Here is a 24320-nt window from a genome sequence, read left to right on the forward strand (position 1 = left end):
TGCAGCGACTATTAGAATGGTATTTAACACAGAGAAATGCAAGATTCTACATCTGGGCCAGAAAAACGAAAATTACATCTACAGAATTGGAGGAATAGAACTAAGTAACAGCACATGTGAAAAAATCTTGGGTATACTAATGGATCACAGACTGCACATGAAGCAACAGTGTGATACAGCAGCAAAAAAGGCAAACACAGTTCTAGGATGCATTAAAAGAAGCATTGAGTCTAGATCACATGAAGTAATTATGCCCCTCTACTCATCCTTGGTCAAGCCAGTTCTGGGCACCACATTTTAAAAAAGACATTGAAAAACTGGAGCAAGTTCAGTGAAGAGCTACCAGGATGGTGAGCGGACTGCAAAGTATGTCCTACGAGGAACAGTTAAAGGAGCTGGGAATGTTTAGCTTGCAAAAAAGAAGGCTAAGAGGAGACTTAAAGAGAACCTGTCACACCCCCAGGCGTTTTTAACTAAAAGAGCCAGCTTGTGCAGCACTAATGCTGCATTCTGCCAAGGTGGCTCTTTTAGTTCGGGTCCCTGCAAATGCTGAAATAATCGCTTTTATAATGTGCCCCTCATACCTGAAGTTTGTCAGGGGGGCATGTCTTTTCGCCCCTGACACAAACGCCTCCCAGCCGTCACTCAGGGCCTCCGCGCACCGGACGCCGCCTCCATTTCCTTCCTGAATGTCCCCGGCGCCTGCACTGTAAGTTCCCATCATGTGCTGGGAGTCGAAGGGCAGCGCAAACTGCGCATGCCCGAAAAAAAACTTACAGCGCAGGCGCCGGGGACGTTCAGGAAGGAAATGGAGGTGGCGACTGGCGCACAGAGGCCCTGAGTGACAGCTGGGAGGCGTGTGTCATGGAGGAAAAGACATGCCCCCTGCATTTGCAGGGACCCGAACTAAAAGAGCCACCTTGGCGGAATGCAGCATTAGTGCTGCACAAGGTGGCTCTTTTAGTTAAAACCGCCTGGGGGGGGGGGGTGACAGGTTCCCTTTAATAGCTGGCTACAAATATGTGAAGCGATGTCACAGCGTAGAGGGATCAATATTATTCTCATTTGCACATGGAAACACGAGAAGCAATGGAATGAAACTGAAAGGGAGAAGATACAGATTAGATATTAGAAAAAGCTTTTTGACAGTTAGGGTAATCAATGAGTGGAAAAGGCTGACACGAGAGGTGGTGAGTTCTTCAATGGAAGTCTTCAAACAGAGGCTGGACAGATATCTGACTGAGATGGTTTAGTGAATCCTGCATTGAGCAGGGAGACACAATGACCCTAGAGGTCCCTTCCATTCTAACAATCTATGATTCCATGATCTATATCTTAATACTGCAGCACGAGGAAAGGGAGATGTGGCTATATGATTATAGCAGTGCCTGACCTCCCCCTGTAATATAACCCAGCTGCAGTAGTTTTTGCACCCCCTGTAGGACAGGCAGTGTAGTGTATGGAGAAAAATGTAATATGAAGACTAGAATATGGAAACTCACCAGTAGAGCAAGATCACCATCATTAGCAAGAATATTATATAAAAACATACAGGTAGGGTATAATGAAGCATGATGAGGCCTGGAACTAAAGAAAACAAGAGGTCAGTTATTCTTTTTACAGATAAAATATTGCATAGATCAAAGGCACCACATTACATTTCCAGTAACACATCACTTTATAGGACCAATCATTCTCCACTACAGTCAGGACGTGGTATAGCAAGATGGGAGTAGAAGTTGGGAAGGAATTGACTACTCACTGTTCATTTTGTCACTGATGCCATTCGATTGGGGGATTGTCTTCTTCCATGCATGGAGATTCTCTGACCAGAAGAGAAAGGAGTGAAATGAGGACATGAAACCCATGATTGATGACCTCAATACTGTAACCCTAAAAACTTGTATAACCCTGAGTGATAATATCCGTTACCTGCAGGTGTCTCTGAGATGTTCTCACTTGCTAACCATGAGCGAATCCCCAACAATGTTAGAATAAATCTCCACACCTCCATAACACTCAAAAGACTCTAGTTACTATAATACATAGAACACTGGACACGACACTGTGATGTCACCCAGCGTCATCATTCTACTGGGGGTGGGGCTACTGGTGATGTCATCAGAGATATGGCCTGATTGACTCCTCATATATGGGAAGATGATAAAAGTGACATTCAGCCTCTAGTTATATTTCTGAGAAATCATATATACATTAAACTCATTCTGTCATTGCTTTAGAGTGATTGTTCGCACACAAATAATATTTCATGCCTAAATTGGTCCAAAATAGCACTCAAATTAATTTATCAATAAACAGCTCCATTAATATTTGGATAGTGACCGGATCTTTGTGATTTCAGCTCTGCAGTCCACTATTTTTTTAATTTAAAATGAAATATCTGAGAGGCAATTGAAGTGTATTGTAGACTTTCAGGTTTAATATTTAAAAGGTTTGAACACAAATATCCTGTGAAACATTTAGAAATTGCAACCAGTTTTCTACAAAGCCTCCTCATTTTAGGGGCTCAAAAGTAACTGGACAAAGTCCCTAATGGGTAGGTAGTACACCATGCACATTAAATACATGAGCTGTCTCAAATTATCACTTGCTTACCCATAATATTTCCAGAGCGCTGAAGTCCTACTTGCGGCCTGTGACGCGCGTTTCACACACCTGCTTTTTCAACGCTAGTGACCCAGTGCCAGTGGAAACCATGCATGCCCATGCCATCACACTATCTCCACTATGTTTTACAGATATGTGGTATACTTTGGATCATGAGCCATTACAAGCCTTCTCCAGACTTTCTTCTGCCAATCATTTATGTGCAGGTTGATCTTATTTTCAAAGTGAGCAGGTATAAGAAAGAAATGCGGCACTCACCATCTGTCTTCAGCTAAAAATGTCCTTTATTTAGCACTTAAGCCTTCACAAACATGATGCGGCATCGGCAGTAGTATACGAGGGAGCGGGGGAGAGACAGGGGAGGATGACGGCCGTTTCGCGCGCAGGCGCTTCTACGAGTCCATGGACAAAACAGCCATGACCAATCAGCGACGGGCACAGTCCGGAAGAAACTGGTCGCTCCATACTCCCCGCAGTCAGTGGCCGGCGCCCGCTCCATACTCCCCGCTCCCCGCAGTCAGTGTCCCCTGCGCTCCACTCCCCGCAGTCAGTGTCCCCGGCGCTCCGCTGCTTTCTCCCCGCAGTCACTCTCCCTGGCGCCCGCTCCATACTCCCCTCCGTCACCGCTAACACAGGGTTAATGCCGGCAGTAACGGACCGCGTTGCCGCGGGTAACGCATTCTGTTACCGCCGCTATTAACCCTGTGTGTCCCCAACCTTTTACTATTGATGCTGCCTATGCGGCATCAATAGTAAAAAAAAGTAATGTTAAAAATAGTAAAAAAACAAAAAACCTGCTATACTCACCCTCCGTTGTCCGCTGAGGCGCTCGCGCCTGCCGCCATCTTCCTTTCCCAGTGATGCTTTGCGAAACTACCCACAAGACCTAGCGGTCTCGCGAGACCGCTAAGTCATATGGGTAATTTCACAAAGCATCCTGGGAACGCAAGATGGCAGCAGCCGCGCGCCCACCTGCACAGGATCCCAGGAGGCGGAGAGACGGAACGCTGAGGAGCAGCAGCAACCAGAATGGTGAGTATGTTAAACTACAAGGGGCCCTCGGACCGTTAGGTGAGTATGTTTAGTTTTTATTTTTTTAACCTGTGACATACGTGGCTCGGTAATATACTACGTCGCTGTGCAATATACTACGTGGCTCTGTGCTGTATACTACGTCGCTGTGCAATATACTACGTGGCTCTGTGCTGTATACTACGTGGCTGGGCAATATACTACGTGGCTGGCCAATATAGTACGTCGCTGTGCAATATACTACGTGGCTGGGCAATATACTACGTAAATGGGCAATATACTACGTAACTGGGCAATATACTATGTGGCTGGGCAATATACTATGTCGCCGGGCAATATACTACGTCGATGGGCAATATACTACGTGGCTCTGTGCTGTATACTACGTGGCTGGGCAATATACTACATCACTGGGCAATATACTACGTGGCTGGGCAATATGCTACGTCGCTGTGCAATATACTACGTGGCTCTGTGCTGTATACTACGTGGCTGGGCAATATACTACGTGGCTGGCCAATATACTACGTCGATGTGCAATATACTACGTGGCTGGGCAATATACTACGTAAATGGGCAAAATACTACGTAACTGGGCAATATACTACGTCGCCGGGCAATATACTACGTCGATGGGCAATAAACTATGTGGCTGGACAATATACTACGTGGCTGGACAATATACTACGTGGACATGCATATTCTAGAATACCCGATGCGTTAGAATCGGGGCCACCATCTAGTATAATATAAAAAGGTTCATGAGATTAGAGAAAAATAGCTAATTTCTTCCTAAACAGGTCAGTGACATGCAAGTGAATGGATCTAAGATGCAAAGGCACATACAGTCCATTGTCCTATACCCAAAACACTTAATCATGTTGGCTGCACAGTCTGGGGACAGGGCTACTGGTGTTGATGTCATCAGTGATGATTCTTGAATAATAGGCCGCATATGAATCGGAGTATGAGCTCTAGTTAACTTTTCATAAACACGTATACACTTAAAATATATTAAAATATAAGACTAAAGTGATTCTCTGTCCTTAAAGCAGACTCCTTTAAATGTTTCTGCATATATAATACCATTTTAGGTACAATGGCCTCCCCCTGGGTCGTCCTCTCCGTATATTGTGTGGATCTTGTAACACAGAGCTAACTAGATCCTCAGTGTTAGTATTCAGACAGAGGCGCCAGTCTTGGATGCTTTTGCCAATGAAAGATACCCAGCTGCAGGGCACAGAGCTCTGAACTTGTACTTGTGTCCCAAACACGTCTGAAAGGAGTCTTTCTTTCCGTAGACCTGAAACTTCAATACCGTCTTTATGACACCCATTCAGCTGAGTCCTCTGTCATCATAACATTAGTCCCCTCTATTGCTGTTCGCTAATTGTGGGTAAATAACATCATTTGGCTGGATGCCATGGTCGGTGAGGCTTTGTCCATCAGACACCTTAAATCATCCAGATGGAGATAAGGCATTCAAAGTGGCATCTAGTGAGTGTCTTGCACTGTAGCTCCATATCTCCTATAGCTGCACTCGAGGTGGCATCAAGTGAGTGTCTGGCACTCACTAGATGACACCTTGAATGCACCTACAGGAGATGTGGACCTACAGCACCAGACACTCACTAGATGCCACCTTGAATGCACCTACAGAAGATGTGGAGCCATAGCACCAGACACTCACTAGATGCCACCTTGAATGCACCTACAGGAGATGTGGACCTACAGCACCAGACACTCACTAGATGCCACCTTGAATGCACCTACAGGAGATGTGGAGCTATAGCACCAGACACTCACTAAATGCCACCTTGAATGCACCTACAGGAAATGTGGAGCTATAGCACCAGACACTCACTAGATGCCACCTTGAATGCACCTACAAGAGATGTGGACCTACAGCACCAGACACTCACTAGATGCCACCTTGAATGCACCTACAGGAGATGTGGACCTACAGCACCAGACACTCACTAGATGACACCTTGAATGCACCTACAGGAGATGTGGAGCTACAGCACCAGACACTCACTAGATGCCACCTTGAATGCCTTATCTCCATCTGAATGATTTAAGGTGTCTGATGGACAAAGCCTCACCGTAAAAATAAGAAACTGTGTAACATATCTTATCAGGGAAATCTGCTTCTTTCTCCTCCTGAACTGATTGTTCATTCTCAGTTCATGGGTAACATCTGTATTCAATGAAGACAATTTTTCCCAATAATGACATAGGAGATGACAGTTGGTGCTTTTAAAGTTCTATGGAGGGGGAGGAGCTAGAGGCCGACACAGACATTCTGCTGCATGTTCTCCTGAAATGACAGTTAGAATCTCCATAGAGCTTAATGAGCACTAACTGGCATCTATTATCTCCGTAATGGGAAAGTCTGTATTCACTGAAGACACATTTTACCAATAAAGTGAGGATTTTGAGAATGAAAGATCAGTCCCAAAGAAAAAAGAAGTGGATCTCTCTGATATAGTATATTACAAAGTTTCTTATTATCCCATTTATTTGATTTGCTGAAAAAAAAAATAGAATAAAACGATTGTTAGTCTTTAAGGCTTCATGTTGTCAACATAAAAGCCAGCCTCATTTGCCTCTGGCCTTCTAATCGCAGACTGCTTTGTTGGTTGGTACAGGATGTAACTCAGGATCAGTGCAGGATAAGTAATGTAAGGTATGTACACAGTGACTGCACCAGCAGAATAGTGAGTGCAGCTCTGGAGTATAATACAGGATGTAACTCAGGATCAGTGCAGGATAAGTAATGTAAGGTATGTACACAGTGACTGCACCAGCAGAATAGTGAGTGCAGCTCTGGGGTATAATACAGGATGTAACTCAGGATCAGTACAGGATAAGTAATGTAATGTATGTACACAGTGACTGCACCAGCAGAATAGTGAGTGCAGCTCTGGAGTATAATACAGCATGTAACTCAGGATCAGTACAGGATAAGTAATGTAATGTATGTACACAGTGACTGCACCAGCAGGATAGTGGGTGCAGCTCTGCTCAGCTGCTGCTCATTGTGCTAATTGTGGATGCGGTCGCTGCTGAACCTGCTGTGTGCTCCTGAGCTCCTGGGAACCACCTCTCCACCCGGGGACCTGCTCTTTCTCTTACCCAGGGAGGGAGTGGGTTTCCTGGGATGAGTGAAGGAGCCAAGTACCAGGCTTCTGCTTCCCGGACCAGGCTGGCGGGGGGCAGAAGGAACCAGCAACCAGCTTGCACATCAGAGGATTCGGGGGTGAGACGCTCCACCAGGAGTCGCAGCAATGTGGCTCCTACTCCCCCCAGGTCTGCAGAGACCCAGAGAAGCCGCAAGGCTTCCATGGAGGAGAAGCCTGCTAGCGTGCAAGATGGCGGCCCTTCCGGAGGAAAGCTGAGTGCTCACGGAGGTGAGGCCGACCTCACTGAGGAGGGTTGGGCGCTGCAGAGACCCCGGGAGTCTGTGGACACATATGCCTCCCGGGTCATGAGCCACCTTCGTGAGTATGAAGATGCTAGCAAGACCTTGAGGAGGCTCCGGGAGGAGCTGCGCTGCACAAGCGCTAAAGCTGCAGGCGCCTCCAGACCCAGGAAGACGCAATTCCAGGCGGAGGTAAAGATTCTGAAGCTTGAAATTAATGACTTGGAGGTAAGAAAAGCATTTATTCGAGAAAAAAGTGGACCATTTAAAGAAAAGCTTATAAATGAAGACAGATTCAGAGAAATGGCTGATAACAGAGAGCAAAGGCAGATGGGGCTGCAGCCTGAGAGCCAGGTGGATGATGATGATGAGGAGGAGGAGGAGGATGACCAGCAGAAAGCCCCACCTGGCAGCCCTCTTAGTCACTCAGAGGCCACGTGTAGCGAGCTCCCTGCTGGACAGGCGACAATGACATCTCGTCGCAGTTCTGCTGGCTCTGGGGAGGACAGTGACATCGGCCAGGGAGGGGCGCTAATGGCAGAGATCAAGCTGCTGGAGTCCCCAGTGTGCCTTCAGAACTTCCATCTTGGTGATGATTTACCAGAGGAGGCACCTGGGGGCCAGAAGAAAAAGGCAAAGAAAACCACCAAGCCAAAGCTGCAGGAAGCGGTAAGCTATGTATATGCCCCCCTCCCTGTACCCTCTGAGTCAGCTGCAGGGTCAGCTCGCTGTATAAGCCCCGTTGCCCAGCCCAGCCTGAGTTCTGCTGTGGATCCGGTGCAAAGGCGCGGGGAGATTACAGAGCACGGTAATGAGCCGCAGAGCTCCGTCTCTCCTTGTAGTAGCGGGGACGTAGCAGCAGGTGCAACAGCCGAAAGGCTGGACAGTGAGGGCGTTCTGGCGGCGGGCAAACGATCAGGCCACGATACTGTGGTCCGCTCCTCAGTGGGAGGGGGGAGCGGCCCGGTGTCGGGGGCAGCTCCGGTAGCCTCGGTGCCCCTGAATACTGTTGCCGCTGATCACTTAGTTGAGGGGCGGCGGCGGTGTGAGGGGGTTACCGGGGCTGGGAGTTCCGGTCTTCCCAAAGTCCTATTTTGTGTTGGTACCGCTGGTCAACAAGATCCTGATGCTAAGGATCAGCGGTGCCCCACAGCAGCTAAAGATCAACGACGCCTGGTAGCAACCATGAAGCAGCGGAAAATATCAACTGATGATGCGGAGGGCACACAAAAAACCAGGGGTGAGGTCACCTCCAGTTCTGTGGAGGAGACTCAGCCCCTTGTGCCTGATGATGCGGAGGCCAAAGTGTCACCCCCTGTTGTCACTGGTCCAGTAGGAGTGATTGTGGTGGTGGGTATGGATGCAGAAAACTCTTTGTCTAGTGGTGTGGTTGCTGGTTTGGTAGAGGGTGAGGGGGTTATGGAGGTTGGTAATGGTGATGCTGTTGGTGTGGATGTGGTCACTGGTCCGGTTGCCCCCCCGGTGGTGGCAGCGCCTGTCAGGAGTTATGCTGCTGTCACCTCCGGGGGAAATAGGGCATCCTCCTCGTCTCCTGGCTCTGGGGACGGCATGTTGCAACGGCGTCTCCTGGAGGCTCTAAAGAGGGGGGAGAGATCACTAATAGTAGAGGGTCGAGAGGTTGATCTATCCTTCTGGATAGAGAGGCATGGCCTCGGAGCCTTCCGAGAGCAAAGAGGGGGGATACAGTGTGGTCCCTCCCAACAGCCGGGCTGGGTAGTGTGCGTAGGAATGTGGTCCGTCTTCAGTGGAGGGGCAGTGATGCATGTCCTCCAAGGTCTAAAGTTGTTGAGCTCCTGCTGAGGATGGGCTTCAGTGCGATTGACATCTACGCCTTGATACATCCCTATTCCACACCTAATTTTGATGTCAGCTTTGTTCGGCCGGAGGGGCTTGAGCTCTTCTGGTCGAACTATGAGTTGACAAAAAATGAGCCCGGCTGGCGAGACTTTGCCGTTCAGGTGGTGTCTCGCCAAAACCAAGTCAAGAAGGTGACCGTGATGACTTGTAACGAGTCACTTTCTTGTTATGACATCATGACGTGGCTTGGCCGGTATGGAGAGGTGGTAGAAATGCCAAAGAAAAACCGTGACGAGTTTGGTATCTGGTCAGGGGCCTGGACGTTTATGGTAAAACTTAAGCGTTCAGGTGGTACGGTTGCCCACATACCATCATCTGCCTTCCTGGGTAGGGATCGCATCCTGGTCTTCTACCAGGGGCAACCGAAGCTCTGTCACAAGTGCGGCGACCCCACACACTTCAGCGCAAACTGCACTGTGCAGAAGTGTGCATTGTGTGGGGATATCGGCCATCTTGCTGCATCTTGTGTGGAGATTAGGTGTCACCTGTGTGGTGAGTTAGGTCACCCATTCAGCCGTTGTCCTCGCTCCTTCGCTAACGCAGTCGTGACCCCGGTGGGAGAAAGCCGTGAGGCTGATTCTGCTGGGGAAGGGACTAGCAGGGGTGAGGGAGCTGAGCGGCCAAGGAAGAAAAGCAATAAAAAGACGCCTGCACAGCTAAGGCGTCTAGACAAGCGCAGACAGGATAGGGAGCTGGGCGAGCCTCGTGTTACTGGGGCGGCCCCTGTCCTGGACGCCAGTCTTGCTGCTGAGGCCCCAACGGATGATGAGTTGGATGAGGAGGTCAGGAGGATCCACAGGGAGGAAAGTGCCACTGCCTCAGAGTCCTCCCATTATGAAAGTATGGCTGAGGATAATAGGCAGTGGCTAGAGGACAAGCGTAAGCTCGGCACCAAAAAGAAGAGAAAGAAGGGAGATAAAAAATCTTCTCCCGCTCTGACCAAGGTACCCAAGGAAGGAAAAACCGACTCCCCTCTGGTTGGTCTTTCTAACCGGTTCCAAGCCCTTGAAAACATCTCTTCCTCTGAGGAGGAAGCTGAGGGTGAGGTTCTGGCTTCGGCGGGGCTCACAGGAGACGCCGAGTCTCCTCCTTCTGGGAATGTAAGGTCCTTGGAGGGAGGGACTGGCCCAGAGTCCGGAGACGAGGACGAAAAAAATAAAAAACACGTGGGAATGGATACCTCATTGTCATTAAAGAGGGGGAAGGATTCCTCCTCTGAGGCAGAGGATAAGGGGAGTGGGAAAAAGAAAGCCATTTAACTCAATCACCAATGATGGTGGTACCCACTCCGTTGACGCTGGCGTCCATTAATGTCGCCAGCATAAAGTCAAATACAGCTAGATTTGCGGCCTTTGATTTTCTCAGCCGGGTTGAAGCTGACATTTTCTTTTTGCAAGAGACCAGGCTGCCAAACATGGCAGATGTGTTTAAAGCTAAGAGGGAGTGGAGACTCGGGCCCTCCTATTGGTCTCTTGCGGCCGAGCCATATAGCGGAGTGGCGGTCCTTTTTACCGCACCGGTGGAATGCCGACGGGTTATTGAGTTAGAAATGGGGAGGTGCCTGATCTTAGATGTCCTCATGAAGGGACAAGAGCTCCGGCTCATCAACATTTATGGTCCCCAATCTAAGTGGGACCGGAAGTGTCTCTTTATGAGGATCAAGCCCTACCTTTTTACAAGTCGGCAGGTTGTCTTTGGAGGGGACTTCAATGCTGTCACGAGGCCCCAAGATAGAGGAGGTTCCAGAGACAAGCTGACTTATGATAGCGCTGCCCTTAATAGTATAGCTAGTGAGGCTCGCCTGGTGGATGTCCACATTCGGCACACCCCAGGCCACGAGGGGTTCACCTATCATAGAGGTAACTGTAGGTCCAGAATAGATAGGTTTTATTTAAAGGAGGAAGCTGTCTCTTCAGCAGTGTCTGTTGAGGTGGAGTTCTCCGATCACTGTTTAATTTTGTTTTCTCTGAATGTTACAGAGACCCTCCGGATGGGAAGAGACTTTTGGAGGCTCAATTCGTCTCTCTTGGAAGAAGCGGAGATAAGACAGTCCTTTGAGGAATTTCTTCAGGGCCAGGTACCATTACTGGATCTTTGTAGTAGTAAGTCAGAGTGGTGGGAGATGTTCAAGGAAAGGGTGGCGAGATTCTTCCGCCAGCTCTCGAGCCTCAGGAGTCTGAGCAGGTACCGTCTGTATCAGGGTCTGAGGAGGAAACTCAAGCATCTTGTCTCAACTGGAGGTAGCCGCGAGGAGATCTCCAGAGTGAAATCTTTGCTTATGAGGTGTCAGTACGATAGACACGCATCTTTGGTTTTTGAGAGGGATTACGGGAAGTACCGCTCGCCCGACCCTTACAGAAACTGCAGGATGTCAGTGAATAGTAAAGTGGTTACAGGACTGGTCGACACTACGGGGTCCCTGAGGCGATCCAGATCAGGGATTCTGGAGGTTGTCAGATCCTTCTACTCACACCTCTTGGGGAAGAGGGATCTTGATTGGGATGAGATGTCGGCTTTCCTGACTGAAGCTGTCCCCGAACCAGGAGTAGACCCCTCTCTTGACGTTTTGACAGAAATGATCAGTAAAGAGGAAGTTCAGTTGGCGATTGAAGGGCTTGCCCCCAAAAAATCGCCTGGTCCAGATGGCTTAACATCTGAATTCTATAAGACCTTTAAGGACGTTTTGGTTCCCCTCTTGACTGATGTATTCAATGAGTGTCTTTCCTCGGGCATTCTGCCGAAGTCAATGAGGAGGTCTGCTCTGATCATCTTGTCAAAGGGTAAGGACCCGTCTTGCATTGAGAACTGGCGTCCCATAGCGCTTCTCAATGCAGACAGGAAAGTTCTGGCAAAGGTGCTGTTTAATCGGCTGGTGAAATTTGCACCCCGACTCCTTTCGGGGGCCCAGCATTGCTCTGTTCCAGGCCGTAGCACATTTAGTGCTGTGCTCAGTGTCCGAGAGGCAGTGGAGCAGGGTAGGGCTGGTCACTGGAAGGGGTACATGCTGTCACTGGACCAGGCAAAAGCGTTTGATCGGGTTAATCATGAGTACCTCTGGTCCGTCCTTCTGAGATATGGCCTGCCCGGGGGGTTTGTTGATTGGCTTAAGACCTTGTACAGTGGGGCAGAGAGTTTCCCACTTGTGAATGGTTGGATTGGCAGCTCTTTTGAGGTTGGGTCCGGTGTTCACCAGGGTTGTCCCTTGAGCCCGCTGCTGTACGTGTTTGCGATTGACCCTCTTCTTAGGAGGGTGGAGCGTGGACCGTTGGCCGGGATCGGGATGGACCGGGCAGCACCGGAAGCCACTCTGAGGGTGGTGGCATATGCCGATGATGTCACTGTGTTTGTTTCCTCTCATGAGGAGGCAGGGTGGCTGATGTCAGAGGTAGATCGCTACTCGGAGGCATCCGGGTCCAAGATCAACCAGGATAAGTGTGAGAGTCTCTGGCTGGGAGGAGGAGATCCTGGTTTTGATCTCCCGGACACCCTTCCAGGACCCAAAGTCTCTGCAAAAGTCCTTGGCATCGAATTTGGCCAGGGGGATTACCCCAAACAAAATTGGGACAGCAGGCTAGAGATCGCCACTCAGAAGGTGAACTGTTATGAATAGGTAATTCAGAATCACAATGGACATGGAGGTCAGAGCACATACAGTGATCTGACAATAACCCAAAATAATAGAACGAGCTCTGAGATGTGGGAACTCTGCAGACCGCAATCCCTGATCCTATCAAACCACACTAAAGGTAGCCGTGGAGCGCTCCTGACCAGAACCTAGGCGCCTCGTCACAGCCTGAGAAACTAGCTAGTCCTGAAGATAGAAAATTAAGCCTACCTTGCCTCAGAGAAATTCCCCAAAGGAAAAGGCAGCCCCCCACATATAATGACTGTGAGTAAGATGAAAACACAAACATAGAGATGAAACAGATTTAGCAAAGTGAGGCCCGACTAGCTGAACAGAACGAGGATAGGGAAGATAACTTTGCGGTCAGCACAAAAACCTATAAATAACCACGCAGGGGACAAAAAGACCCTCCGCACCGACTAACGGTACGGAGGTGGTCCCTCTGCGTCTCAGAGCTACCAGCAGACGAGAAAAACCAATAAAGCAAGCTGGACTGAAAAATAGCAACAAAATAACACAAGCAAAACTTAGCTTTGCAGAGCAGCAGGCCACAGGAATGATCCAGGGAAAAAACAAATCCTACACTGGAACATTGACAGGAAGCATGGATCAAAGCATCAGGTGGAGTTAAGTAGAGAAGAAGCTAACGAGCTCACCAGATCACCTGAGGGAGGAAACTCAGAAGCTGCAGTACCACTTTCCTCAACAAACGGAAGATCCCAGAGAGAATCAGCCGAAGTACCACTTGTGACCACAGGAGTGAACTCTGCCACAGAATTCACAACAGTACCCCCCCCCCTTAAGGAGGGGTCACCGAACCCTCACCAGAGCCCCCAGGCCGACCAGGATGAGCCACATGAAAGGCACGAACAAGATCGGGAGCATGGACATCAGAGGCAAAAACCCAGGAATTATCTTCCTGAGCATAACCCTTCCATTTAACCAGATACTGGAGTTTCCGTCTTGAAACACGAGAATCCAAAATCTTCTCCACAATATACTCCAATTCCCCCTCCACCAAAACCGGGGCAGGAGGCTCAACAGATGGAACCATAGGTGCCACGTATCTCCGCAACAATGACCTATGGAATACGTTATGTATGGAAAAAGAATCTGGAAGGGTCAGACGAAAAGACACAGGATTAAGAACCTCAGAAATCCTATACGGACCAATAAAACGAGGTTTAAACTTAGGAGAGGAAACCTTCATAGGAATATGACGAGAAGATAACCAAACCAGATCCCCAACACGAAGTCGGGGACCCACACGGCGTCTGCGATTAGCGAAAAGTTGAGCCTTCTCCTGGGACAAGGTCAAATTGTCCACTACCTGAGTCCAAATCTGCTGCAACCTGTCCACCACAGTATCCACACCAGGGCAGTCCGAAGACTCAACCTGTCCAGAAGAGAAACGAGGATGGAACCCAGAATTGCAGAAAAACGGTGAAACCAAGGTAGCCGAGCTGGCCCGATTATTAAGGGTGAACTCAGCCAAAGGCAAAAAGGACACCCAGTCATCCTGATCAGCAGAAACAAAGCACCTCAGATATGTTTCCAAGGTCTGATTGGTTCGCTCGGTCTGGCCATTAGTCTGAGGATGGAAAGCCGAGGAAAAAGACAAGTCAATGCCCATCCTACCACAAAAGGCTCGCCAAAACCTCGAAACAAACTGGGAACCTCTGTCAGAAACAATATTCTCTGGAATGCCATGCAAACGAACCACATGCTGGAAGAACAAAGGCACCAAATCAGAGGAGGAAGGCAATTTAGACAAGGGTACCAGATGGACCATCTTAGAAAAGCGATCACAGACCACCCAAATGACTGACATCTTTTGAGAAACGGGAAGGTCAGAAATAAAATCCATAGAGATGTGTCCAAGGCCTCTTCGGGACCGGCAAGGGCAAAAGCAACCCACTGGCACGAGAACAGCAGGGCTTAGCCCGAGCACAAATCCCACAGGACTGCACAAAAGTACGCACATCCCGCGACAGAGAGGGCCACCAAAAGGATCTAGCCACTAACTCTCTGGTACCAAAGATTCCAGGATGACCAGCCAACACCGAACAATGAAGTTCAGAGATAACTCTATTCCTATCAGGGACAAACAGTTTCTCCGCTGGGCAACGATCAGGTTTATTAGCCTGAAATTTTTGCAGCACCCGCCGCAAATCAGGGGAGATGGCAGACACAATTACTCCTTCCTTGAGGATACCCGCCGGCTCAGATAAACCCGGAGAGTCGGGTACAAAACTCCTAGACAGAGCATCCGCCTTCACATTTTTAGAGCCCGGAAGGTACGAAATCACAAAGTCAAAACGGGCAAAAAACAACGACCAATGAGCTTGTCTAGGATTCAAGCGCTTGGCAGACTCGAGATAAGTCAAGTTCTTATGATCAGTCAATACCACCACGCGATGCTTAGCTCCTTCAAGCCAATGACGCCACTCCTCGAATGCCCACTTCATGGCCAGCAACTCTCGGTTGCCCACATCATAATTTCGCTCAGCAGGCGAAAACTTCCTGGAAAAGAAAGCGCATGGTTTCATCACTGAGCAACCAGAACCTCTCTGTGACAAAACAGCCCCTGCTCCAATCTCAGAAGCATCAACCTCGACCTGGAACGGAAGAGAAACATCTGGTTGACACAACACAGGGGCAGAAGAAAAACGACGCTTCAACTCTTGAAAAGCTTCCACAGCAGCAGAAGACCAATTGACCACATCAGCACCCTTCTTGGTCAAATCGGTCAATGGTTTAGCAATACTAGAAAAATTGCAGATGAAGCGACGATAAAAATTAGCAAAGCCCAGGAACTTTTGCAGACTTTTCAGAGATGTCGGCTGAGTCCAATCATGGATGGCTTGGACCTTAACAGGATCCATCTCGATAGTAGAAGGGGAAAAGATGAACCCCAAAAATGAAACCTTCTGCACACCAAAGAGACACTTTGATCCCTTCACAAACAAAGAATTAGCACGCAGGACCTGAAAAACCGTTCTGACCTGCTTCACATGAGACTCCCAATCATCCGAGAAGATCAAAATGTCATCCAAGTACACAATCAGGAATTTATCCAGGTACTCTCGGAAGATGTCATGCATAAAGGACTGAAACACTGATGGAGCATTGGCAAGTCCGAACGGCATCACGAGATACTCAAAATGACCCTCGGGCGTATTAAATGCAGTTTTCCATTCATCGCCTTGCTTAATTCGCACCAGATTATACGCACCACGAAGATCTATCTTTGTGAACCAACTAGCCCCCTTAATCCGAGCAAACAGATCAGATAACAATGGCAAGGGGTACTGAAATTTAACCGTGATCTTATTAAGAAGGCGGTAATCTATACAAGGTCTCAGCGAACCATCCTTCTTGGCTACAAAAAAGAACCCTGCTCCTAATGGCGACGATGACGGGCGAATATGCCCCTTCTCCAGGGATTCCTTCACATAACTGCGCATAGCGGTGTGCTCAGGCACGGACAAATTAAACAATCGACCTTTTGGGAATTTACTACCAGGAATCAAATTGATAGCACAATCACAATCCCTATGCGGAGGTAGGGTATTGGACTTGGGCTCATCAAATACATCCCGGTAATCAGACAAGAACTCTGGGACCTCAGAAGGGGTGGATGACGAAATTGACAGAAATGGAACATCACCATGTACCCCCTGACAACCCCAGCTGGACACCGACATGGATTTCCAATCTAATACTGGATTATGGGCTTGTAGCCATGGCAACCCCAACACGACTACATCATGCAGATTATGCAACACCAGAAAGCGAATAACCTCCTGATGTGCAGGAGCCATGCACATGGTCAGCTGGGTCCAGTATTGAGGCTTATTCTTGGCCAAAGGCGTAGCATAAATTCCTCTCAATGGAATAGGACACTGCAAGGGCTCCAAGAAAAACCCACAACGCTTAGCATATTCCAAATCCATCAAATTCAGGGCAGCGCCTGAATCCACAAATGCCATGACAGAATACGATGACAAAGAGCAGATCAAGGTAATGGACAGAAGAAATTTTGACTGTACAGTACCAATGGTGGCAGACCTAGCGAACCGCTTAGTGCGCTTAGGACAATCAGAGATAGCATGAGTGGAATCACCACAGTAGAAACACAGACCATTCAGACGTCTATGTTCTTGCCGTTCAACTCTGGTCAAGGTCCAATCACACTGCATAGGCTCAGGTTTAAGCTCAGGTAATACCGCCAAAGGGTGCACAGATTTACGCTCACGCAAGCGTCGACCGATCTGAATGGCCAAAGACATAGACTCATTCAAACCAGCAGGCATAGGAAATCCCACCATGACATCCTTAAGGGCTTCAGAGAGACCCTTTCTGAATATTGCTGCCAGCGCAGATTCATTCCATTGAGTGAGCACTGACCACTTTCTAAATTTCTGACAATATACCTCTATCTCATCCTGAGCCTGACAAAGAGCCAGCAAATTTTTTTCTGCCTGATCCACTGAATTAGGCTCATCGTACAGCAACCCAAGCGCCAGGAAAAACGCATCGATATTACTCAATGCAGGATCTCCTGACGCAAGAGAAAACGCCCAGTCCTGAGGGTCGCCGCGCAAAAAAGAAATGACGATCCTAACCTGTTGAATTGGGTCACCAGAAGAGCGAGGTTTCAAAGCCAGAAATAGTTTACAATTATTTTTGAAACTCAGAAATTTAGTTCTATCTCCAAAAAACAAATCTGGAATAGGAATTCTCGGTTCTAGCAAAGAATTCTGAACCACAAAATCTTGAATATTTTGAACTCTTGCCGTGAGCTGATCCACACATGAAGACAGACCTTTAATGTCCATTGCTACACCTGTGTCCTGAACCACCCAAATGTCTAGGGGAAAGAAAAGACAAAACACAGTGCAAAGAAAAAAAAATGGTCTCAGAACTTCTTTTTTCCCTCTATTGAGAATCATTAGCACTTTTGGCTTCCTGTACTGTTATGAAAGGCAATTCAGAATCACAATGGACATGGAGGTCAGAGCACATACAGTGATCTGACAATAACCCAAAATAATAGAACGAGCTCTGAGATGTGGGAACTCTGCAGACCGCAATCCCTGATCCTATCAAACCACACTAAAGGTAGCCGTGGAGCGCTCCTGACCAGAACCTAGGCGCCTCGTCACAGCCTGAGAAACTAGCTAGTCCTGAAGATAGAAAATTAAGCCTACCTTGCCTCAGAGAAATTCCCCAAAGGAAAAGGCAGCCCCCCACATATAATGACTGTGAGTAAGATGAAAACACAAACATAGAGATGAAACAGATTTAGCAAAGTGAGGCCCGACTAGCTGAACAGAACGAGGATAGGGAAGATAACTTTGCGGTCAGCACAAAAACCTATAAATAACCACGCAGAGGGGACAAAAAGACCCTCCGCACCGACTAACGGTACGGAGGTGGTCCCTCTGCGTCTCAGAGCTACCAGCAGACGAGAAAAACCAATAAAGCAAGCAGGACTGAAAAATAGCAACAAAATAACAAAAGCAAAACTTAGCTTTGCAGAGCAGCAGGCCACAGGAATGATCCAGGGAAAAAACAAATCCTACACTGGAACATTGACAGGAAGCATGGATCAAAGCATCAGGTGGAGTTAAGTAGAGAAGAAGCTAACGAGCTCACCAGATCACCTGAGGGAGGAAACTCAGAAGCTGCAGTACCACTTTCCTCCACAAACGGAAGATCCCAGAGAGAATCAGCCGAAGTACCACTTGTGACCACAGGAGTGAACTCTGCCACAGAATTCACAACAGTGAACCAATGGAAGGGTTGGTCTTTGACCCTAAGGGAAAGGGTAAACCTGATCAAAACTTACCTGCTCCCTTTACTGATTTATCTGGGCAGTGTATGCATCTTGCCAGAATCTCTCTGAACTCGGGTCTACAGTTTGTTCTTCCAACTGTTATGGGGGAATAGACTGAACCTGGTCAAGAGGGAGGTTACTTACCGTACGAGGAGACTAGGAGGGTTGGGTATGGTCAACCCTGTGGTATTCCTTGTGGATACCTTCATTAAGATCAATATCGCAAACCTCTGGAAAGAGAGGGCTCCTCCGTGGGTATTCTCCTGTAGGGGATGGTTTCAGCCTTTCTTCCAGGAATGGGAGACAGGAGGGCAAGTGAAGGATCTTCACACACCGCATGGACATCTTCCGGCTTACGCTACCTTGGTTCTGAAGGTAATTCGTCGGTGGGGTCTGGGAGTGTGGGAGATCAGGACTCTGCCAAGGAAACTCCTTGACAATAGGGTTCTGTTGACCCATTTCCAGAGGCCTCTGGCGCTCAGGGACTGCCCAAGTCAGGATCTTGGGGTGGGTTTGCATCTTTTGAATTCTATCAGGATCCCCTCGAAGTTTTGGGACTTGGCTTGGCGCTGCTTCCATGGGAAACTGTGTGTGAGGGACAATCTGAAGTGTAGGAGCTCTGAGGACAGGAATTGTCCTCGGGAGCATTGTGGTACCTTGCTGGAAAGCATGGACCACTTCCTGCTTCATTGTCCCTTCAACACAGAGGTGTACAACAGGGTGGGCGCCTTCATTGGCTGGTCTCGGCTGGCCGGTCTCTCCTATGCGGAATGGGCCTATGGAGCATTCGGAGACCTTGGTGGTCGGGACCGCTGCACCTTATTTCTAGTTAGCGCAGTGGTTAGGTATCACACGTGGAACGCACGGTGCTTAGTATCGACGCAACGAAAAATCCTCCCAGTGGAAGATGTGTTTAGGACCATACTCGGTGACCTGGTGAAGGTGCGCTCTCTGGAGTATGGGAGACTGGGCGCACGGAGGGCCGCTCTCCTCTGGAGGGGCTTTTCTTTTAGTGTGCCCTAGTCTGGTCATCTCCTTTCCTGGTGGTGGGCTGCTGCTGACACTGTAGATTTTTGTTTTGCTTGATCATTATACAGTGATGTAGGGCTGCAGGCGCCGAACTTGGGCTTCGTGATTTGTAATTATTGTGGTGTGTGCTGCTGTATATAATGTATATAATGTATATAGCGATATAGAATTGGGTGTAGGTGTTAGGTTGGGTGGTGGGAAAAGGGGGGAGGTGGGATTATCTTGTGGGACTATGGGACACTGGGTTGTTTGGGGGAAAACTGGCACTGCCTGATCTGGCCTATGGACGTTGGACATGGACTGAGGCATGAGACGCAGGACCAGCTCTCAGGTCAGTGCGGGGGGATGGGAATGAAGGATAGCTTAGTATTGTATATATTTGTAGTTATTTTATTTAAAAAAAAAAATTATAAAAAAAAAAAAAAAAGTTCATGTATATAGTTTTTGTTTGCCATTGTTTATTTTATTTGTTATTATTATTTTTGTTTGGTGACCGGACCAGAAGGTCAAAGTAGTTATTCTGTATATACTGTATAATATGTGTGAGAAGAGAGAATGAGCGGCTGGACCAGTGTTCAGTATACTGTTTATTTTCTGGCTAATATTTTTGTTATGTTTTCTGCTATTATTATTGTTATGTTTTTCATTTTTATAATAAAAGATCTACAGGATGTAACTCAGGATCAGTGCAGGATAAGTAATGTAAGGTATGTACACAGTGACTGCACCAGCAGAATAGTGAGTGCAGCTCTGGAGTATAATACAGGATGTAACTCAGGATCAGTACAGGATAAGTAATGTAATGTATGTACACAGTGACTGCACCAGCAGAATAGTGAGTGCAGCTCTGGAGTATAATACAGCATGTAACTCAGGATCAGTACAGGATAAGTAATGTAATGTATGTACACAGTGACTGCACCAGCAGAATAGTGAGTGCAGCTCTGGAGTGTAATACAGGATGTAACTCAGGATCAGTACAGGATAAGTAATGTAATGTATGTACTGTTATGATCTGGTGATTAAGGAGCGACATGCGTCAAGCTCTGAGCAGGTGGCAACTATACTGACCGCAGTCCCTAAGCTCAACACAACACTAGAAGTAGCCGTGGAATGCTCCTAACTCTGCCTAGGCATCTCATAACAGCCTAAGAGCTAACTACCCCTAAAGATAGAAGCAGGAAAACTATCTTGCCTCAGAGAAAATCCCCAAAGGATAGATTAGCCCTCCACAAATAATGACTGTGAGAGGAGAAGGAAATTACATACGTAGTATGAAACAAGATTTAGCACAGGAGGCCACTTCTAGCTAGATAGAAATAGTACAGGACAGAACGCTGTGCGGTCAGTAATAAAAACTAGAAAAAGTCCACCGCAGAGAAATGCAAAAATCTCCACACCTGACTAAAGGTGTGGAGGGCAAACTCTGCTGCCCAGAGCTTCCAGCTTAGCTGAATAGATCCATACAGAAAAGCTGGACAAATGAACAAAAACAAAGAAAGTGCTGAACAACAAAGTCCACAACAAGTGAACCGCAAAAGGACAAGCAAGGACTTAGCTTTGATGAACTGGTCAGAGTGTCAGGAAAGTCCTAAGAGCAATGACTCCAGGCAGGAACAATTGACAACTGGCATTGAATGAGGGATAAGGCCAGACTAATATAGCCGAACCAGAAAGACGATCAGTGAAAACAGCTGCTGAAGCTAAATCCAAGAAGCAGCCATACCACTAAAAACCACAGGAGGGAGCCCAAGAGCAGAACTCACAAAAATGCTACTTACAACCACCGGAGGGAGCCCAAGAGCGGAATTCACAACAATGTACACAGTGACTGCACCAGCAGAATAGTGAGTGCAGCTCTGGGGTATAATACAGGATGTAACTCAGGATCAGTACAGGATCAGTAATGTAATGTATGTACACAGTGACTGCACCAGCAGAATAGTAAGTGTAGCTCTGGGGTATAATACAGGATGTAACTCAGGATCAGCACAGGATCAGTAATGTAATGTATGTACACAGTGACTGCACCAGCAGAATAGTGAGTGCAGCTCTGGAGTATAATACAGGATGTAACTCAGGATCAGTACAGGATAAGTAATGTATGTACATAGTGACTGCACCAGCAGAATAGTGAGTGCAGCTCTGGAGTGTAATACAGGATGTAACTCAGGATCAGTACAGGATAAGTAATGCAATGTATGTACACAGTGACTGCACCAGCAGAATAGTGAGTGCAGCTCTGGGATATAATACAGGATGTAACTCAGGATCAGTACAGGATAAGTAATGTAATGTATGTACACAGTGACTGCACCAGCAGAATAGTAAGTGTAGCTCTGGGGTATAATACAGGATGTAACTCAGGATCAGCACAGGATCAGTAATGTAATGTATGTACACAGTGACTGCACCAGCAGAATAGTGAGTGTAGCTCTGGAGTATAATACAGTATGTAACTCAGGATCAGTACAGGATAAGTAATGTATGTCCACAGTGACTGCACCAGCAGAATAGTGAGTGCAGCTCTGGGGTATAATACAGGATGTAACTCAGGATCAGTACAGGATAAGTAATGTAATGTATGTATACAGTGACTGCACCAGCAGAATAGGGAGTGCAGCTCTGGAGTATAATACAGGATGTAACTCAGGATCAGTACAGGATAAGTAATGTAATGTATGTACACAGTGACTGCACCAGCAAATAGTGAGTGCAGCTCTGGAGTGTAACACAGGATGTAACTCAGGATCAGTACAGGATAAGTAATGTAATATATGTACACAGTGACTGCACCAGCAGAACAGTGAGTGTAGCTCTGGAGTATAATACAGGATGTAACTCAGGATCAGTACAGGATAAGTAATGTAATGTATGTACACAGTGACTTCACCAGAAAAGTGAGCGCAGCTCTGGAGTATAATACAGGATGTAACTCAGGATTAGTACAGGATAAGTAATGTAATATATGTACACAGTGACTGCACCAGCAGAATAGTGAGTGCAGCTCTGGGGTATAATACAGGATGTAACTCAGGATCAGTACAGGATGTGTAATGCAATGTATGTACACAGTGATTGCACCAGCAGAATAGTGAGTGCAGCTCTGAAGTATAATACAGGATGTAACTCAGGATCAGTACAGGATAAGTAATGTAATATATGTACACAGTGACTGCACCAGCAGAATAGTGAGTGCAGCTCTGGAGTATAACACAGAATGTGACTTGGGATCAGTGCAGGATAAGTAATGTAATTATTATAACAAATGTAGTCCTTAAATCCGCAAACAACCCTACATTGGTGGGTAACACTTCTTTATGATAATATTAAAAAACAGAAATAAGCTCAGTGCAATAGTTATATCAGAGCCAAAAAAATTGAGGTGATTGATTACCAATTATACAGTGCCTAGTGAAAGTATTCGGCCCCCTGGAACTTTTCAACCTTTTATACCATATCTTTCAACTATATCATGCTTCAACCATAAAGATACCAAATGTAAATTTTTGGTGAAGAATCAACAACAAGTGGAACACAATTGTGAAGTTGAACAAAATGTATTGGTTATGTTAAATTTTTGTGGAAATTCAAAAACTGAAAAGTAGGACGTGCAATATTATTCGGCCCCTTTAACTTAATACTTTGTTGCGCCACTTTTTCTGCGATTACAGCTGCAAGTGGCTTGGGGTATGTCTATCAGTTTTGTACATCGAGAGACTGAAATTCTTGCCCATTCTTCCTTGGCAAACAGATTTTGGTTTCATCTGTGCTTCAAACAGAACCCTGAGACTATCACAGAGCAGGTGCATTTATACGGAGACTTGATTACACACAGGTGAATTATATTTATCATCATTAGGCATTTAGGACAACATTGGATCATTCACAGATCCACAATGATCTTCTGGAGTGAGTTTGCTGCACTGAAAGTAAAGGGGCCGAATAATATTGCACGCCCCACTTTTCAGTTTTTGAATTCCACAAAAATTTAAAATAACCAATAAATTTCATTCAACTTCACAATTGTGTTCCACTTGTTGTTGATTCTTCACCAAAAATTTACATTTAGCATCTTTATGTTTGAAGCATGATATGTGGGAAAAGGTTGAAAATTTCCAGGGGACCAAATACTTTCGCAAGGCACTGTATATGAAAGTAAAAAAACATTATTTGTATTGGTCAATAAACCCATTTAAATCAAAACAAAGTGCTGGAATAAAAAAGACAGAGGTCACATTCTTAAGTAGCGAAACAGGCACAAGAACAAAGCCACAGAGCAAATGGAAGAATAGACCTATAGTTTTATATAGTCCATTGTCTACTCAAAGCTCCATATAGCTACCGGTACTTGGTATGTAGAAAAAATGCTGCACTAAAAAATAGGCTATAGCATTATATAAACAAAGTTCAGTATGAGCATATAGGTTGCACAAATATTCACCTCATTGTAGAAAATAACTTCAGTTGTTAGCCGTGGTCGCTCTGCAAGTGCACATATGGCAGGTAACAAATTAAGCACATGTCTCACCGTATAAAAAAGCTGCACCACCGCCAACAAACTATGTAAATAATCTGATATACTCAAGTCATAGTTGGTAAGAAGGTATAAAGACTAATCTAATGATAGTCACTCATCAATTCCCCAATTAAAGTGCAAAGTGCATATTCATATATTGTGTTTAAGGTATGGCATTTATGTATATATGTGTGTATACTAATAATATATGTTTATGCTAATAGATTGAGTGGCTGGACCAGTTTTCTATCAGGCTTACTAGGTGAGGTGAATCCTCAAGGCTCAAGGCCCGAGTGGGCACAGGGGCCATGTGCGTCAGTGTCGCAAGCAGTTGAAGTACACA

General features: G+C 46.8%; 1 protein-coding gene across 1 annotated transcript in view; it reads right to left on the minus strand.

The window, feature by feature from the left end:
- The window catches only part of LOC138667451 (uncharacterized), a 28798-nt gene extending 4843 nt beyond the window's left edge, over window positions 1-23955 (minus strand). Inside the window, exons 1-3 of the mRNA XM_069755653.1 lie at window positions 23903-23955; window positions 1763-1825; window positions 1503-1587 (exon numbers count right to left, since the gene is read on the minus strand). Coding sequence (XP_069611754.1) covers window positions 1503-1587; window positions 1763-1769 — 92 coding nt within the window. The 5' untranslated portion in view covers window positions 1770-1825; window positions 23903-23955. The remainder of the gene's footprint in view (window positions 1-1502; window positions 1588-1762; window positions 1826-23902) is intronic.
- Window positions 23956-24320: the final 365 nt, after the last annotated feature.

This window comes from Ranitomeya imitator, chromosome 2, assembly GCF_032444005.1.
Source record: "Ranitomeya imitator isolate aRanImi1 chromosome 2, aRanImi1.pri, whole genome shotgun sequence".
Classification (NCBI taxonomy): domain Eukaryota; kingdom Metazoa; phylum Chordata; class Amphibia; order Anura; family Dendrobatidae; genus Ranitomeya; species Ranitomeya imitator.